The sequence below is a fragment of the Mesoplodon bidens genome (assembly GCF_964165515.1).
Source record: "Mesoplodon bidens genome assembly, chromosome: 2".
Classification (NCBI taxonomy): Eukaryota; Metazoa; Chordata; class Mammalia; order Artiodactyla; family Ziphiidae; genus Mesoplodon; species Mesoplodon bidens.
In genome coordinates, this window is record NC_138177.1 from 100,712,271 (window position 1) to 100,726,959 (window position 14,689).

At 33.5% G+C, this 14,689-nt stretch overlaps 1 protein-coding gene across 4 annotated transcripts in view; it reads right to left on the reverse strand.

Annotated features, from left to right (window-relative positions):
- The window catches only part of PTBP2 (polypyrimidine tract binding protein 2), an 81,775-nt gene that overhangs the window by 10,890 nt on the left and 56,196 nt on the right, over nt 1-14,689 (reverse strand). For 2 of the 4 annotated variants that reach the window (XM_081216987.1, XM_081216986.1), the window contains exon 9: nt 400-539. In XM_081216987.1, coding sequence (XP_081073113.1) covers nt 400-539 — 140 coding nt within the window. Of the gene's footprint in view, nt 1-399; nt 555-14,689 lie in introns of all 4 variants that reach the window. The other 2 variants (XM_081216985.1, XM_081216984.1) reach the window with 1 other exon arrangement.

Sequence of the window (14,689 nt, forward strand, 5' to 3'; positions counted from 1 at the left end):
TGACACATAAGCATGAAATGAACAAGCAAATTATTAGAAAAGGCAAAGAGCAAAATTGTTTTACAGTTACATCTGCAAATTAGATCACATTTGCCTTTTGAGAACAACAAAAAGATAAAAAGCCAAACTACAGTACTTCACCATATTTTTCTTAGGAAAAATAGGTAGTTAGGTTAAAAAATATATATATATATATATTAAGAGATATGACTGTCTATGGAAATAAAGTATTACCTAAACAAGTACATAGATTTTATTCGGAAGTAGAAACACACGGAAAATACTTTGACTAATGAATGTACATAAAAAGAAAGGCAAGTGCAAAATGAAATAAACATGAAAAACTTTCACAAATGAAATGGAGTGAAAAAATAAACACCAGAAAATTATTTTACTAACCTCTTCATTTAAATTGCTAACCAACAGGACTGTATTGCCACCAGCTGAGACTCCAGGCATTCCCACTCGGCCAGCAGCAGCTGCAGCAGCTGCTGCAGCAGCGTTTGGAATAGCCAAAGGACTCAGAGCTCCTGGAACAGCTGCAACAGGAAGCCCTAATTTTAAAATAAAGCATATTTTACGAAACACACACAAGTCGTTTACAAAAACCAATTTAAGCACGATGGCTGCACGGCTTAGGGCTGACCGTTCCAAATGGTTCCTGAAAGTTAATTTTTATAATATTTAGAAAAATTAGTTGCTGATAAGTAGTAGATAAAATTAATTGGTTTCAATGAAATCATTAAATATTAGAACTAAGGTACATACCTGTATTATGTTAAAAAAATTAAATATACAACATTCCATTTCCTATGGAAAAGCAAACACAGCATAAAGAATATACTTCCAAGTCAGAGACTTGAAAAATTCACTTCCATGGTTCATAGTGAGGAGCCAAATCTAAAAAAAAATCATCTTCAACATAACAGTAACTCACTTTTTTATACAAGTGCTACCTACTTTATAAACGTGCTTGAAATTAGACAATTACAGCTTACAAAACATATATAAGTCCTTTACTTTTAGAGACAAAATCACCCTGAACATCATTATTTAATTCATTCAAGTGACCTAAAGAAAATCTTACCAAAATCTGTTTTCCTTAATTCCACACTCAAGTAGGTATAACACAAGTTTCTCAATTACAACACTTCCTCCGTAAAAAGAATGAGAAAAAGTCTCTATATCACACAGGCTTTCTCTTTCAGTATTTTCCTATCCTTTACCTACCAGTTTTAACATTTCCTTCTTATTTCTACTGTTCTACTTTCCAGTCTTAACTGTTGTTCTGTCATCTTCAGGATTCTTCATTTATTCCACAGAATTCCCTTTGTCTCAGCATCTTTTACCCACATTTCAATTATCAATAAACTTGGATTCCTTTCATCCCTTAAATTCTTATATACCAGCTTATTTCTCCATAAATATTAGTTCACTAAAGAAATGAGTTATATGTTTTTTTTCCTTCTCATGATAAAGGCGACAAACATTCAACCTACATGAAGTTAATTCATGACATACCTGGGTAGAACTGGCCCTTAGTACTGTTGTCCCATAAGTTCATGTTTTATTTCTTCTTTTCTCTTTCCAGCTTTCTTGTACATGTCATAAGGATGTGCTGTTACCTCTGGTTTCAGATGTTACTCTTTTAGCCAAGTTTGTTTATCTTTTTACTTTACAGAAACTATGACCTTTCATTGGCAGGGTGAAGGGCTCTTGAAGACTGACAATTTTTAACTTCTTTAGTTTTTGACTTATAAAATTTTTCCCTCCCAATCTCCTTTTACCTTTTCTGAGTAACCCTCCCATCAGTAGAATGGTGTTTCTCATTTACACTCTTGCTCTGTATGAGTTTATTTTACAGTCCCCCACCACCACTCCACATACCATTTTTGGGGATTCCTTCCCCCCATCTTTTTTTCTTATTTCTCCACTTTTATTTTTTAGATTTTACCTTTTGTTTTGGAAAATTTCCAACATATACAAAAGTAGAGAGACTAAAATAATGAGCCCCATGTATCCACCACAATTGTTTACCAATTATTAACTCATGGCAAATCATGTTGTATCTACTCACCAATTTTATTTTTAAAGTAAATCCAGAAATAAGGATCTGATTTTAAAATAGAAACTTCTCATGTCTAATAATTACTCATGCATAATAGACTTTAGTGCCTTTTAGGATCCACCACTTTAACTATTCTATGGTATTACTAACTTCTCAATGTTAAATACCAGAGCTCTCATTACATTTGATAGGTTGTTTCCATTTAACATTCAATGGATATCTTAAAATGCTGCCAATGTAAGGTACATTCCTAATTCCTAGGTAGGTACTCACAGTCATTTTGATCTTGCATACTCTTATTAGACATGTAGTTAGATTCCAAAACTTATAGTTCTAAGTTACTTATCATTTGTCTTTCTCTGTTGATATTTCAAGAAAAATTACTAATTCATGAAACACATATAAAAACATCAATACATTTGATATATCAGTCTAAACACTTCATTTTTTCAGAAAATGGTTTCTTCTAAAATACATCTCTGCCATGCCAATATACAATTAAACAATCATAATACTTCAACAAAATATTCAAAGATGATGAAAAATTTATTCAAAGAAACTTTAAGTCTGGGATTTGTAATGGAGACACCTTGGTAGCACAATATTATTTAAAACATCAAGACATCATGGAAAAATAAACACTGAGAATTAAAATAATTAAAATTAATTAAAAATGGTAATTAAGAATTAAGAGACTAGGCTAAAGCCCTTTTTGAAGTGTGAAAGACTTAAAAAAAAAGAATGCCATGTTTTAATAAACAACATTACACTTTAGTAAAAATAAGACTGTTAATTTTCTCGTGAAAATATTCATGAAATTTTGTGGCTCCAAGTAGATACAATTTATCTCCTTCTAGTAAGGAGATAATGGAAAGCTCAGCAAAATGCGGAATGTAAGCTATGAGGTCCCCACTGTTCTTGCTACTATCCAAATGCTACTTCATAATCTCCCTACTTCTCCATTTATTCTCACCATTCTGGGTCACTTGCTACGAAGTCAGATGATCTATCCTCTTGCCAAATGATCTTTCTTCATTTTAGGCAGCCCAGAGCATGATGCAAAAGTACTTCAAGAGGTGAGGGCAGTCACTGTCCTTAGCGCCACTAGCATGTATTTCTCTTCCACTATTTCTTCTCCTAGTCTGGTAACTTAGAAAAACTATTTCAGTCATCTTTCACAGTTCCAAATCACTAGAATAGTCTTGAGGTTTTTATTGGACTTTTAAAGCCTCTAAGGATAGTTTCCACAATTTCCTTCAGTATACTCTTCTCTAAAAATTTATTTTGTCAATAAGGTAATTTTTTTTTTTTAGGTTTACTCTCAGTGTTGCCTGCTACACAAAAATATAAAAACCTACGAAGTATTTCATGATGTACTATTTACGCCATAATAATGAATTCTGAAAAGGAAGTCTGCACTGTATTTTTCATATTAATGTTAACTCCTAGCTGTGAGAAAAAATACATTTACTATCTTCCCTTTGTAAAAAACATATAAAACACGTTATGCACATTGGCTCTAATGGATTACTTTTAGCTGTAGAAATAACTTTAATGATTTACATCTTCAAGGCAGCAGGTATGCTGTAAAAAACACTATTTATGCACATTGAGATGGGGGATAAAAACGTCTGTTTTATTTTCAGTATTGTTATAAGAATCAAATAACGTCAAAGAGCTTCATAAACTGCCACATGAAAAGGAAGGTGTCACAGGGATCCCTTCTATGTGAAATGATCTTCATCAGCTGGGCCACCCAGCATTTTGAGTGACTCAGCAATTTAATAAATTTCTTGTATTAGTTCTGACACATTACTAGCTCTTCCTCCCTGAGACTGATGGCCACACTGCCATGTACCTATCTCTCTGATAGAGATTCAAAGTCCACAGGGATGAAGTGATTATAAATTATGTACCTATCTATCCCTCTATCCCTCAGGTCATATTTTGCTGAGGCACACAGACATCCCTAACCTTGTCCATTACAATTGAAGAATTAAACTGTTCTTGATAACTTATCTTAAATCATTTGCAAATTTTACCTATAATTTTTAATAAACTTTTACTTTAGAACAGTTTTAGATTTACAGAAAAATTAAAAATTCTCCACAGTTCTTATAACCTGGGCACCCCTTTCCCCCCATTATTAATATCTTACTATAGCATGATATAGTTATATATCATATATATTATACATATATTGTACTATCATACAATAGTATGATATATGTTGCAACTAATCAGCCACTATTAATATGTTATTATTAATTAAGGTCCATGAAGTATTCAGATTTCCTTAATTTGCATCTAGTGTCCTTTCTTTGTTTCAGGATGCCATTATTAGATTTAGTTATACCTCCTTAGGCTCCTCTCGACTACGACAGTTTTATCCATGCTTTTTAGAGATGCAGAATTTGTTTTATCCTTTCATTTCCTATTCTGAAACATCTATCCAAAGTCAATTACATCATATCTTTTGGTCTTAAAGTTCTTTCCCCTGTTTTTGGTGTTACACTTCTTTTCCCTCTTCAAGACATCTGGTGGTCGTTCTTCTCACATACGACTGAACAGAGGATTGGTGGTGGGACTTTGAGGCCTGTTATAATTCACGTAGTATAGGGTCCTGGGTGAGGGGGGCAGTTTTTACAATATTTTATTTCCTGACTTGAAAATAAAAATTTTACCTTTGACAATGACAGCTGCTATTTTTTCCTCAAATAATTCATTCTTCCTCTTCCACCAACCTTCCCTTCAATTTCTATTTTACCCTCTAGAACCCATTTTTCTTTTCTATCATTAACAATTGCATTTTATTTAATGTGTTCCTTAGAGAAAATTTTTAATTAAAAGCTTGCTTGGTCCTGATGAAACTTATAACCCTCGCAAAAAGTCATTTTTACCTCTCTAAACCCTTCCCCAAAGGAAAGTAAAGGGTGCATTATTCATCCCACTATCCCACCACCCAATGTTACCTTCAGACTGCTGTTCTGCCGTCACCAATTAGAATGTCTTTGAGGTCGGACCATGCAATCATTTCTCATCAAAACAGCCATCAGGTCACTGGGACATTTTCTCTCATTACATTAAGACTTTGGCACCTGGCTTTATTTCTTCCTTCTATCTCAGCTCTTGTCCTCATCCTGTGATCTGTCTGACACACTGGTCTCACTATTTCTTAAAAAGTTCTACTTTGATGATTTTTACTGTATCAGTCTGTTTTACCAACTTCCTTTGCTACATCTTTGATTTTTTTTTTTTGCCATTCATTTCTAACATTACATCCCCTTTCCTGACTTCATTCTTCCATCTGATAGATCCTCCTACTCCCATACCAGCCACTGAACCAACCCATTTTTAGCCTATATGATAACCACTTCCCTTTCTGTTCTCCCTTGGCTAGACTATACTATGTCTAGAGCATTTTGGCTTGCTTGTTCCTAATCCATTAATGCTCTACAATGCCAGACTTGGATAAACCAAATCTTATATTTTGGATAAGCTTTCATCTAGGTTTGTAAAATATTAGAGTGAAAACACACACACACACACCCTACAACCCCAAACTGATTCCACAAACATTTTGTTATTTGATGTTAGCCGCATTTCCTATCCTATTTTCAAGAATTCCCTAAAAATCCACTAGACTTAAGTCCTGTACCCTATTCTCAACCTTGTTATGTTCAGCAAGTATCTTGTAAGACTGAGATCAGAATTCCCTCAAAATTTTCAATCAACTTCAAAAGTCCTCCCTTCTTTCTTCATCTGTTCCCCTTTCTTCATAAAGATACAAATGGTGAGAAGAAAGAACATGGACTATCAAAAGCTGATGACTTCAGTTCTGGCTCCAGCTCTGCCCCTAAATCTCTATGTAAGCTTGATAAGAATTCCTTCCAGTTCTCACAATGGTCCTGAAAAGTATCTCTATATTTCGTAGGCCCCAACATTTCCACTATATTCTTGATCCAATCTACTACAATCAATTCTAGGACTTAAGCTAGCCTTCAAAACAAATACTAGCTAATATGAAATTAGCATTCATTCTGTGCCAGACACTGTGAAAAGTTCTATGTATTAACACATTTAATTCTCACACTAGCCTTAGAACATGGGGATTACTATCATTATATCCATGACTGAAAGCTGAGACAGTGAAGCTGAGCCAGCTTTTGAACTGAGGATGTCTGGATTTGGATCACATACTCTTAATGATTATGCATACTCCTTCACCGTAAACATTTCCTCTTGGGCCCTGATTTGCTCCTCAACTACCATCCCATTTCTCCTTCCTTCCTAAAGCACTTATTCAAAGAGTAGTAAGTACTTTCTTATCAAATTTACGTTCCTAATCCATTATAATTTGATTTATACCCATTCTTACGAATAAGATAAACTTTATGGTAACTACTAAACTGAATAGGCACTTCTAATTTTAACCCTATTTATTTCATCCCTCAATCCCTTACTTCTTTACTTTCCCACAACATAAATGTGTAGTGCTTAAAGTTTCAATTTCAAGTCTTTAGCCCTCTTGCTCTCTTATACCTGAGAATCTTAAACAAAAGTTTTTTTTTTCTTTCACTTTTACTGATATAATGGACATACAGCACTGTATAAATTTAAGGCGTACAGCATAATGATTTGACTTACATACACCATGAGATGATTATCACAATAAGTTTAGTGAACATCCATCATCTCATACAGATACAACATTAAAGAAATAGGAAAAAAAATTTTTTTCCTTGTGATGAGAACTCTTAGGATTTACTCTCCTAACAACTTCCATATATAACATAGAGCAGTGTTCGTTATATGTATCATGTTACATTACATCCCTAGTACTTATTTATCTTATAACTGGAAGTTTGTACCTGTTTACCACCTTTATCCAATTTCTCCCCACCCCCAAGCCCTGTGTCTAGCAGCTACAAATCTGATCTCTCTAAACCAAAGTTTTAAATAACACTCCTCTGGCCTTTCAAATTCTCAACCCCACAGAACTCTTGCCTAAGTCCCAGGATGAATTTCCTCCACAAGTTTAATTCTTCATGAGTCATCATATCGTAAGGTGCCAAGTCCTATTACTTTTTTTTTTTTTTTTTTTGCGGTACGCGGGCCTCTCACTGTTGTGGCCTCTCCTGTTGCGGAGCACAGGCTCCGGATGTGCAGGTTCAGCGGCCATGAATCCCGGGCCCAGCCGCTCCGCAGCATGTGGGATCTTCCCGGACCAGGGCGCGAACCTGTGTCCCCTGCATCGGCAGGCAGACTCTCAACCACTGCGCCACAAGGGAAGCCCCCTATTAGTTTTACATTTAATTTTTCCCATGTTTCTTTCTTTCCATTCTCATTTCTGTCCCTAGTTTAGATTCACAATTTTACCTTACTTAGACTAAATAGTCTCCAGTATACTCCTTGGGATGGCATCAGTTCTAAGATCTTCTCTCAAACTAGTTCTTTCTGACATCATTGCCTTTCATGTTTTCCCAATTACCCTATGCCTCATTCACAACTGAATACTTGTCACTTCCTAAACATGCATGATATATTCTTCACCACGTTTCTCATGCTGTGTTTTTTAAATCCTTTATTCTTATCCAAATCAAGTGGCTTTGGCCCATAAAGCCCTTCCACTTTCTCCTTTGGATGATAAATTACTCACTTCATTATGCTCTAATACTACATTAAACTCTATTATATGTTTCAGTTTGCCTCACATTAGAGATATTCAGGCGTATGCTGCCTCCACCAGAGTATAAACAAGATTACAAGCACAGAAACCTTGTAATTTTTCTGAGCCCCTACAGTACCCAGCACAGTGCTAAAATGACTGCTGAAAAATGCAATTAATGAATAAAGCAGGATGCCACTGAGGTGAGGTAGAATGCTTCTAGGAATGTGAAAAGCTCACAGCAATTACTTAAGGAGGGTAAGAAAAATTCAGAAAGTGGGGCAAAAAGGAGAGGTATATTCAGAGACAGAATACCATTTTTAAATTAAAATCAAGATTAATAGGAAAAAGAAAAAATACAGAAATTAAAAGGAAGAGAAATATGAAGTTAGGAAGAACTCAGAAAAAAAAAAAAAACATTAAAATGTCCTGTATGTATCTACTGCTTTCTTGGTGCATCTTTAGAGACTGAAAAGTTCCTGCATAACTTTTACCTCCTTCAGATAGAGGCACATTTTATACTATGGTCACAAATGCATAGTTTTTCTTCTACTAATTGCAGAGGTAGCAGTAATATACTTTAGAAGGCTTTGCTTTGTTTTAGCCATACCACAAACATAACTGGCAACTCTTAAAAACTTTTCAAGATTAAATCTACAGTATGATTTAATTTAAATCTGTCTTCTACAACCAAAGGCTGAAGTTGATTACCACTGAATCAACTTCTGTTGTTTAGCTGTTTAGCTTTAAAAATATGAACACCAGGATAAATATAAGGTTTTCAAATATGTGACAGGGTATCATGGAAAAGGAGGAGGTAAACGTAGGATTAATAAAAGAAATTTCTTAAAGCTATAGCTGAGAACAATAGAATGGATGACCATAACAAATCAGTTTAGGACTATAAAATCAACCATTAAGAACTGAGAATGAAAATGTGTACCCTGGATAGTTAAAAAGCAGCCTATGAGTAACATTTTAGTCCTACAGTTATAAGCTTATCCCATTTGAGAAGGCTGGTAAATAAGTAAATATGAACTGATGTAATAATGTAATTCTCCTAATGTTTATGGCCCGTTATACCTCCAAAGTATGAAGTATGCAATTACCACCAACTATTTCCTTTGCTGAGAAGACAAAAAAATTTCCAGATTTAAAACATATTAATTCATATATTATATAAAATGTACTTGGAGTTAAATAAATTCTTTAAAGCTTATTGCTTCAAGTTAATTCATGATTCACAAGTAAAAATGTTATCCAAATTTTAAAATGAACAATTCTACCCCAGCTCTTGCAACTTCCTTTAAAGACAGAAAGTGGTTAAGACTCCATGCTCCCAATGCAGGGGGCCTGGGTTCGATCCCTGGTCCCTGGTTAGAACCCACAGGCTGCAACTAAGACTCGACACAGTCAAATAAATATTTTTTAAAAATGAATAAATATGAATACACAAGAACACGTGATCTTAAAAAAAAATATGACACTATAAGGAAATAAATAGCCAGACCAATCCAGATTGGGCATTTTCTAAAAGAATATAACTAGGTTTCCACAATAAGTCAATGTAACTGAGGGTTGGGGCGGACGGAGAGGACTTTAACAGAGTAATAGACATTCAGGAGACATAACTACCAAATGCCATGTGTGGCCCTTGAGAAGATCCTATTCTGAACAAATCAATGCTTAAAAAACACTTTTTGAGGGCTTCCCTGGTGGCGCAGTGGTTGAGAGTCCGCCTGCCGATGCAGGGGACACGGGTTCGTGCCCCGGTCCGGGAGGATCCCACATGCCGCAGAGTGGCTGGGCCCGTGGGCCATGGCCGCTGAGCCTGTGCGTCCGGAGCCTGTGCTCCGCAACGGGAGAGGCCACGACAGTGAGAGGCCCGCGTACCGCAAAAACAAAAAAAAACAAAAAAAAAACAAACAACTTTTTGAGACAACTGGGGAAATGAAAGATTGACTGGGTATTCAACAACATTAAGAAATCATCAATTTTGATAGGTATGATAATCAGGTTTTAATCAATTTTGATCAGGTATACTTGGTAAGAAAATGTCATTATTTTAGAGAAATTATGGTAATGTTTGAGATGACATGATGTTAAGGATTTGCCTCAAAATACAACAGAAAAAATGAACAGATAAAACAAGTGTGGGAACTAGTGAATTGAGATAATGGATATGATAACTGAAGTCTTTGATAATAAAAACTTAAAAAAAAATGTAAATAACCCATTCAAAAGTAACAAAAACAAAAGCTTTCAGAAGTCATTTAAAAATAAATTTTAAAATATTAAGTTTAAAGTAAGTTTCAAAAAATATTTTAAAAACAAGTTTACTTGTTAATTTTATGCATCATAAACACACAGAAAATAAAACCGAATTCAATTTAACAGCTAAACAGTTATCAGTGGAATTGTACCGATATCAAGACAGATTTATATGGCATGAATAAAGAAAAGTATTAGAATACTGGCTCAATAGGTATAAAGTATGTTTTTATGAGAACACTAATAACTTTGCTAAAAAACTAAAATAAAGCACCTAAAAAATTACAAACTATCCTCTATAGCAGTAATTCTCAACTCCCACTACATCTTGGAATCCTGGAATCTTAAAAAATTAGAAACCCACTAATCATTAGGGATTCTCAGTCTAGGGTAAGACCTGGTGATTTTGATGTGCAGGAAAGACTGAGAAACACTGATCTATAAGAACTACATATTTACCCTTATGAATAAATGGTTGTCATATCTGTTCTCAGTTATGAATTATTTTCACCTCAAAAGATATCCTATTCAAAGTTTGCTTTGCTTTTCTGTTAAAATAGTATGATGAGAACGGCTGCTATTTATTAACTCAAAATACACAGAAGGCTCTAAAGTATTCTTTGTACGTATTATCTGCATTAATTTTTAAAATGTAGACAACATGATCATGAAAAATTAATTACTTCTAGCAGTTTTTCTAAAAGTGACCACCCCTTAATAAATTAACTACACTTCTTAAACATGATAAAATGATCATTATAATGACATCTCAATTTATAATCTCAAGGATTTTTGATCACCTTGTTCTCTGATGTAGAATATGTGAATAACTAATAGTCTGCCAAGTTTGTGATTATGTATTTAAATGTCAGATTTCTATCTAATTAAAAAGCCCTCAGTCTCCATTCTTGAATAAATTACATTTTTGGAGACACTGTGGTCCCTAGCACTAAAAAAAGGAAGCCAAGAATGCTAGTCTTAAAAAATTACTGTGTAAAATAAACCAATTAAAATTTAAAATACTGATTCCAAATTAATTAAATTTAGTCAAGTGCTTAGATATAATATAAAAATCATACAAAGTAAAGTGAATCCCCCTAAATATTTAGCAGAAAAGAATTATCACCTAGTATCTGTGTTCTTACAGAATCTTTGAAATAAAAGGATACCGAGCAATTATTTCATTTTGCACAAGTACTGTTTGAGGAAGACTCAAGCAGGAAATGGATCCTACCAATATTAGTTTGTTGTAATCTGAAGTCACCTGATTTACTAAATATCACTAGAAGCAAATAAACAGAGAAAAAAATTTAGTCACCATTCCAGAAGGCATGACCTCACTAACACAACAGTGTATGTCACTATTAAGAGTGTTTGATGACTACTTTAAAAAGCAAAACTGTAGGCTTCCCTGGTGGCGCAGTGGTTGAGAGTCCGCCTGCTGATGCAGGGGACACGGGTTCGTGCCCCGGTCTGGGAAGATCCCACATGCCGCAGAGCGGCTGGGCCCGTGAGCCATGGCCACTGAGCCTGTGCTCCACAACGGGAGAGGCCACAACAGTGAGAGGCCCGCGTACCGCAAAAAAAAAAAAAAAAAAAGGAAAACAGTAAGTGGTTCCTCATAAAGATAACAGTACCCACCAAAGGTCTGGGGGGTAAAAAAAAGTTAATGTCCTGTAAATGGAAACGTTTGGATTGTGATGAATTATTTTAAAATATTTTTCCGTAACTAGCCAGTCTAAAATATAAGTATAAAGTTAAATGCTTAGCTCATACCAAATATGAAAATAATATCCTTAATATACATTTTACATTTTGTACATCCTAATAGAAAGAATCCAGACAACCAATTCAGAGACTTGTAAGTACCTAATAAGCATTGAAAAATTATAAACTAGTTCATAAAATATAACAATTATAATAAGCTGGTAGAGGAAAAAGTACAATAGCCAGCCTCATATACCATTCATGTTAGTTTAAATTAATATCACCATTCTAGAAAGAAATTTGTAACAAGATTCAGAAGGCTTTAACATTTTCTTTGACCCAATGATTCTAGTTCTAGGAATCTAGTCTAAGTAAATAAGAGACAAAAAAGTTATGTACAGGTGTTTGTCACAGCGCCATTTATACTAATGAAAAGTATGAAAGTAGACTAAATGTCCAACATACTTCCAAAAGTATTATATATCCACTAGAACGTTATGAAGCTATTATAATTATCATTTTTCAAAAAAATTCTCAGTAGAAGAATTCAAATAAAACACAAAACTGCAAATAGTGTGATTTTAATTTTGTACAAAATATGTATTTACATAGAAAACAAGAAAAAAATCAAAATATGTTATCTCATAAAATTATAAATTCCATTTTTTTTTAAAACTTATAACTCACCCACTTTCAAAAACTATTTGCAGACATTTAAAATAAAAAACCCCAGTTATAAGATGTAAAACCATTAAAACAGGTAAACGATGAAGTCATTTAGTAAAGGAAGGTGAATTCACATTTCACCACAAAATATTTTCCTTCTTCTTATCAGGCAGAGCACAGAAACAAAAATACACACATACCTTGGAGATATTGCAGCTTTGGTTCCAGACCACCACAATAAACCAAGTATTGCAATAAAGTGAGTCACAAATTTTATGGTTTTCCTGTGCATATAAAAGCTATGTTTACAGTATACTGTAGTCTATTAAGTGTGTAAACATCATTATGTCTAAAAAAAAATGTATATACCTTAATTACAAAATACTTTATTGCTACAAAACGCTAACCATCATATGACAATGCAGGGTTGCCACAAACCTTCAATGTGTTTTTAAAAAACAAAAACAAAACAGTATCTGTGAAGCACAATGAAACGAGGTATGCCAGCATATTATATTAAAATATTCAAGACAGAGCTGGAAGAAGACACCAAATTTACTTACTAAGAACTGAGCAACTTTACTCATATTCTTTTAATGCAAAAATGTAGAACACTTGAAAAATGATAAAAGCACTGAATAAGACAGAAGTTAGTTATGGTGTAACTTTATAATCCTTTATGAGAAAGACTTATTATTACTTTAAAAAATTCCATCAAAGCCATGAGATTACAAGGAAAACGATGAATTCCTTCTAACCATGACTCCACCCAGAATCAAAAACACATACAAACTCATATAACTACACCCAAATGAGCAAACACAAATAGCTCTTAGGGTCCAAGAAAGTGATTACTACGGTCATATGTTTGATGCTAGCTGAAGTTTCTTGGTATTTCACCCTTGTTTCTTTAATGAGCTGCATGTAATATTTTAAACTTCTTACAAACTACTATAAAAAATCTTGTTGTCATCTTCTACTTTGGTTATTTTAAGGATTAAATAATGTATCTGCTAAGTGACTTGCAGAATCCCTATGACATAGAAGCTATTCAGTAAATGTTGATTTTTGTCTTTTCTATAAAATAATTTCTATCTGTTAAAAAAATTTAAGAATTCACAGTAACAATTACAAGCAAAGGCCATGTATCACTCATTATTGTCTCACTCTTAACTTTAAAAAATGGTACGCCATGAAATAGTCAATATTATCTACTTACAAGCCAAGTTGAGGGAATAAAGCCTTAAATTAGCCCCATACAGTGATAGAGATTCTCTTAAGAATGAATGTTACCAACCTAAAGAATCTATTATGGTCATGATAAACTGCTATGACTTGTGCTAGATGTATTAGACAATTAGAATAAAGGGTCAGTTTTGTCTAAAATTACCAGAATTAATTTCACATATCAAATGCTTCTCTTGTGCATTAGTGTGTCTCATTTCACAGATGTATCACTTATATTACATATTTATAAATGGATAACACATGCTATATATCCAAAGTAAGTAAATATCTATTTCCAAAAATTACTTCATTATAATGCTTTTTCTTTTTTAATTGATAAACATAAACTAAACTGTAAGAACTAGTTTGTGACTCATCAATCTTGGGTTCCATATGTATAGAAACAACTCATTTAAAGATAATCTTACAAACTTCAGAAACCAAGAATTTCCTGAATACATCAAATAAAACTGTAAAATTTCATCTTAAATTATAAATCACTTATTTTACTTACAAAATAACATTTTCCTTTATTTTTTCTTCATCTTGACTCTGTCAACTATTAGTTGCAAATTTGTTTTGTTTTGTTTTGTTTTTGATTAGGTGGGTCAAATCCATTGCAGAATGAGGTGAAATACAATGATTAAGACAAAATGCAAATACTGATAAATACCAAAATAAATTTTATATAAAATCCTTTCTAGTTAAAATTGTTTAAAAGAGAGAGTATAATATGCTTTGAAAAAATCTATACACCTACTCCCATTATATGTTGCTTCTGTTAACTTTTCATTGTCTGTGCAGTGCTAAATTGAAACAATTAGATTGGCCCTAAAGAATATGCACAAGGGCCCCTAGACAGCATGATTTCAATTTAAAGTGTAAATATTTTATTAAGAACTCAACAGTATTTCTTCATTAGAGCTTTTCCTCTTCTATTCTGGGAGAGAAGATGAGAGTGGTGAAAAAGAATATAACTGATATAATTTTCATTATACTTATGAACTTAGGGCTTTCTTCCAACAGCATACATAGGCTTTCTTACCTGATGCGGGGAGAAACCTAACATAGTTTCTTAAATT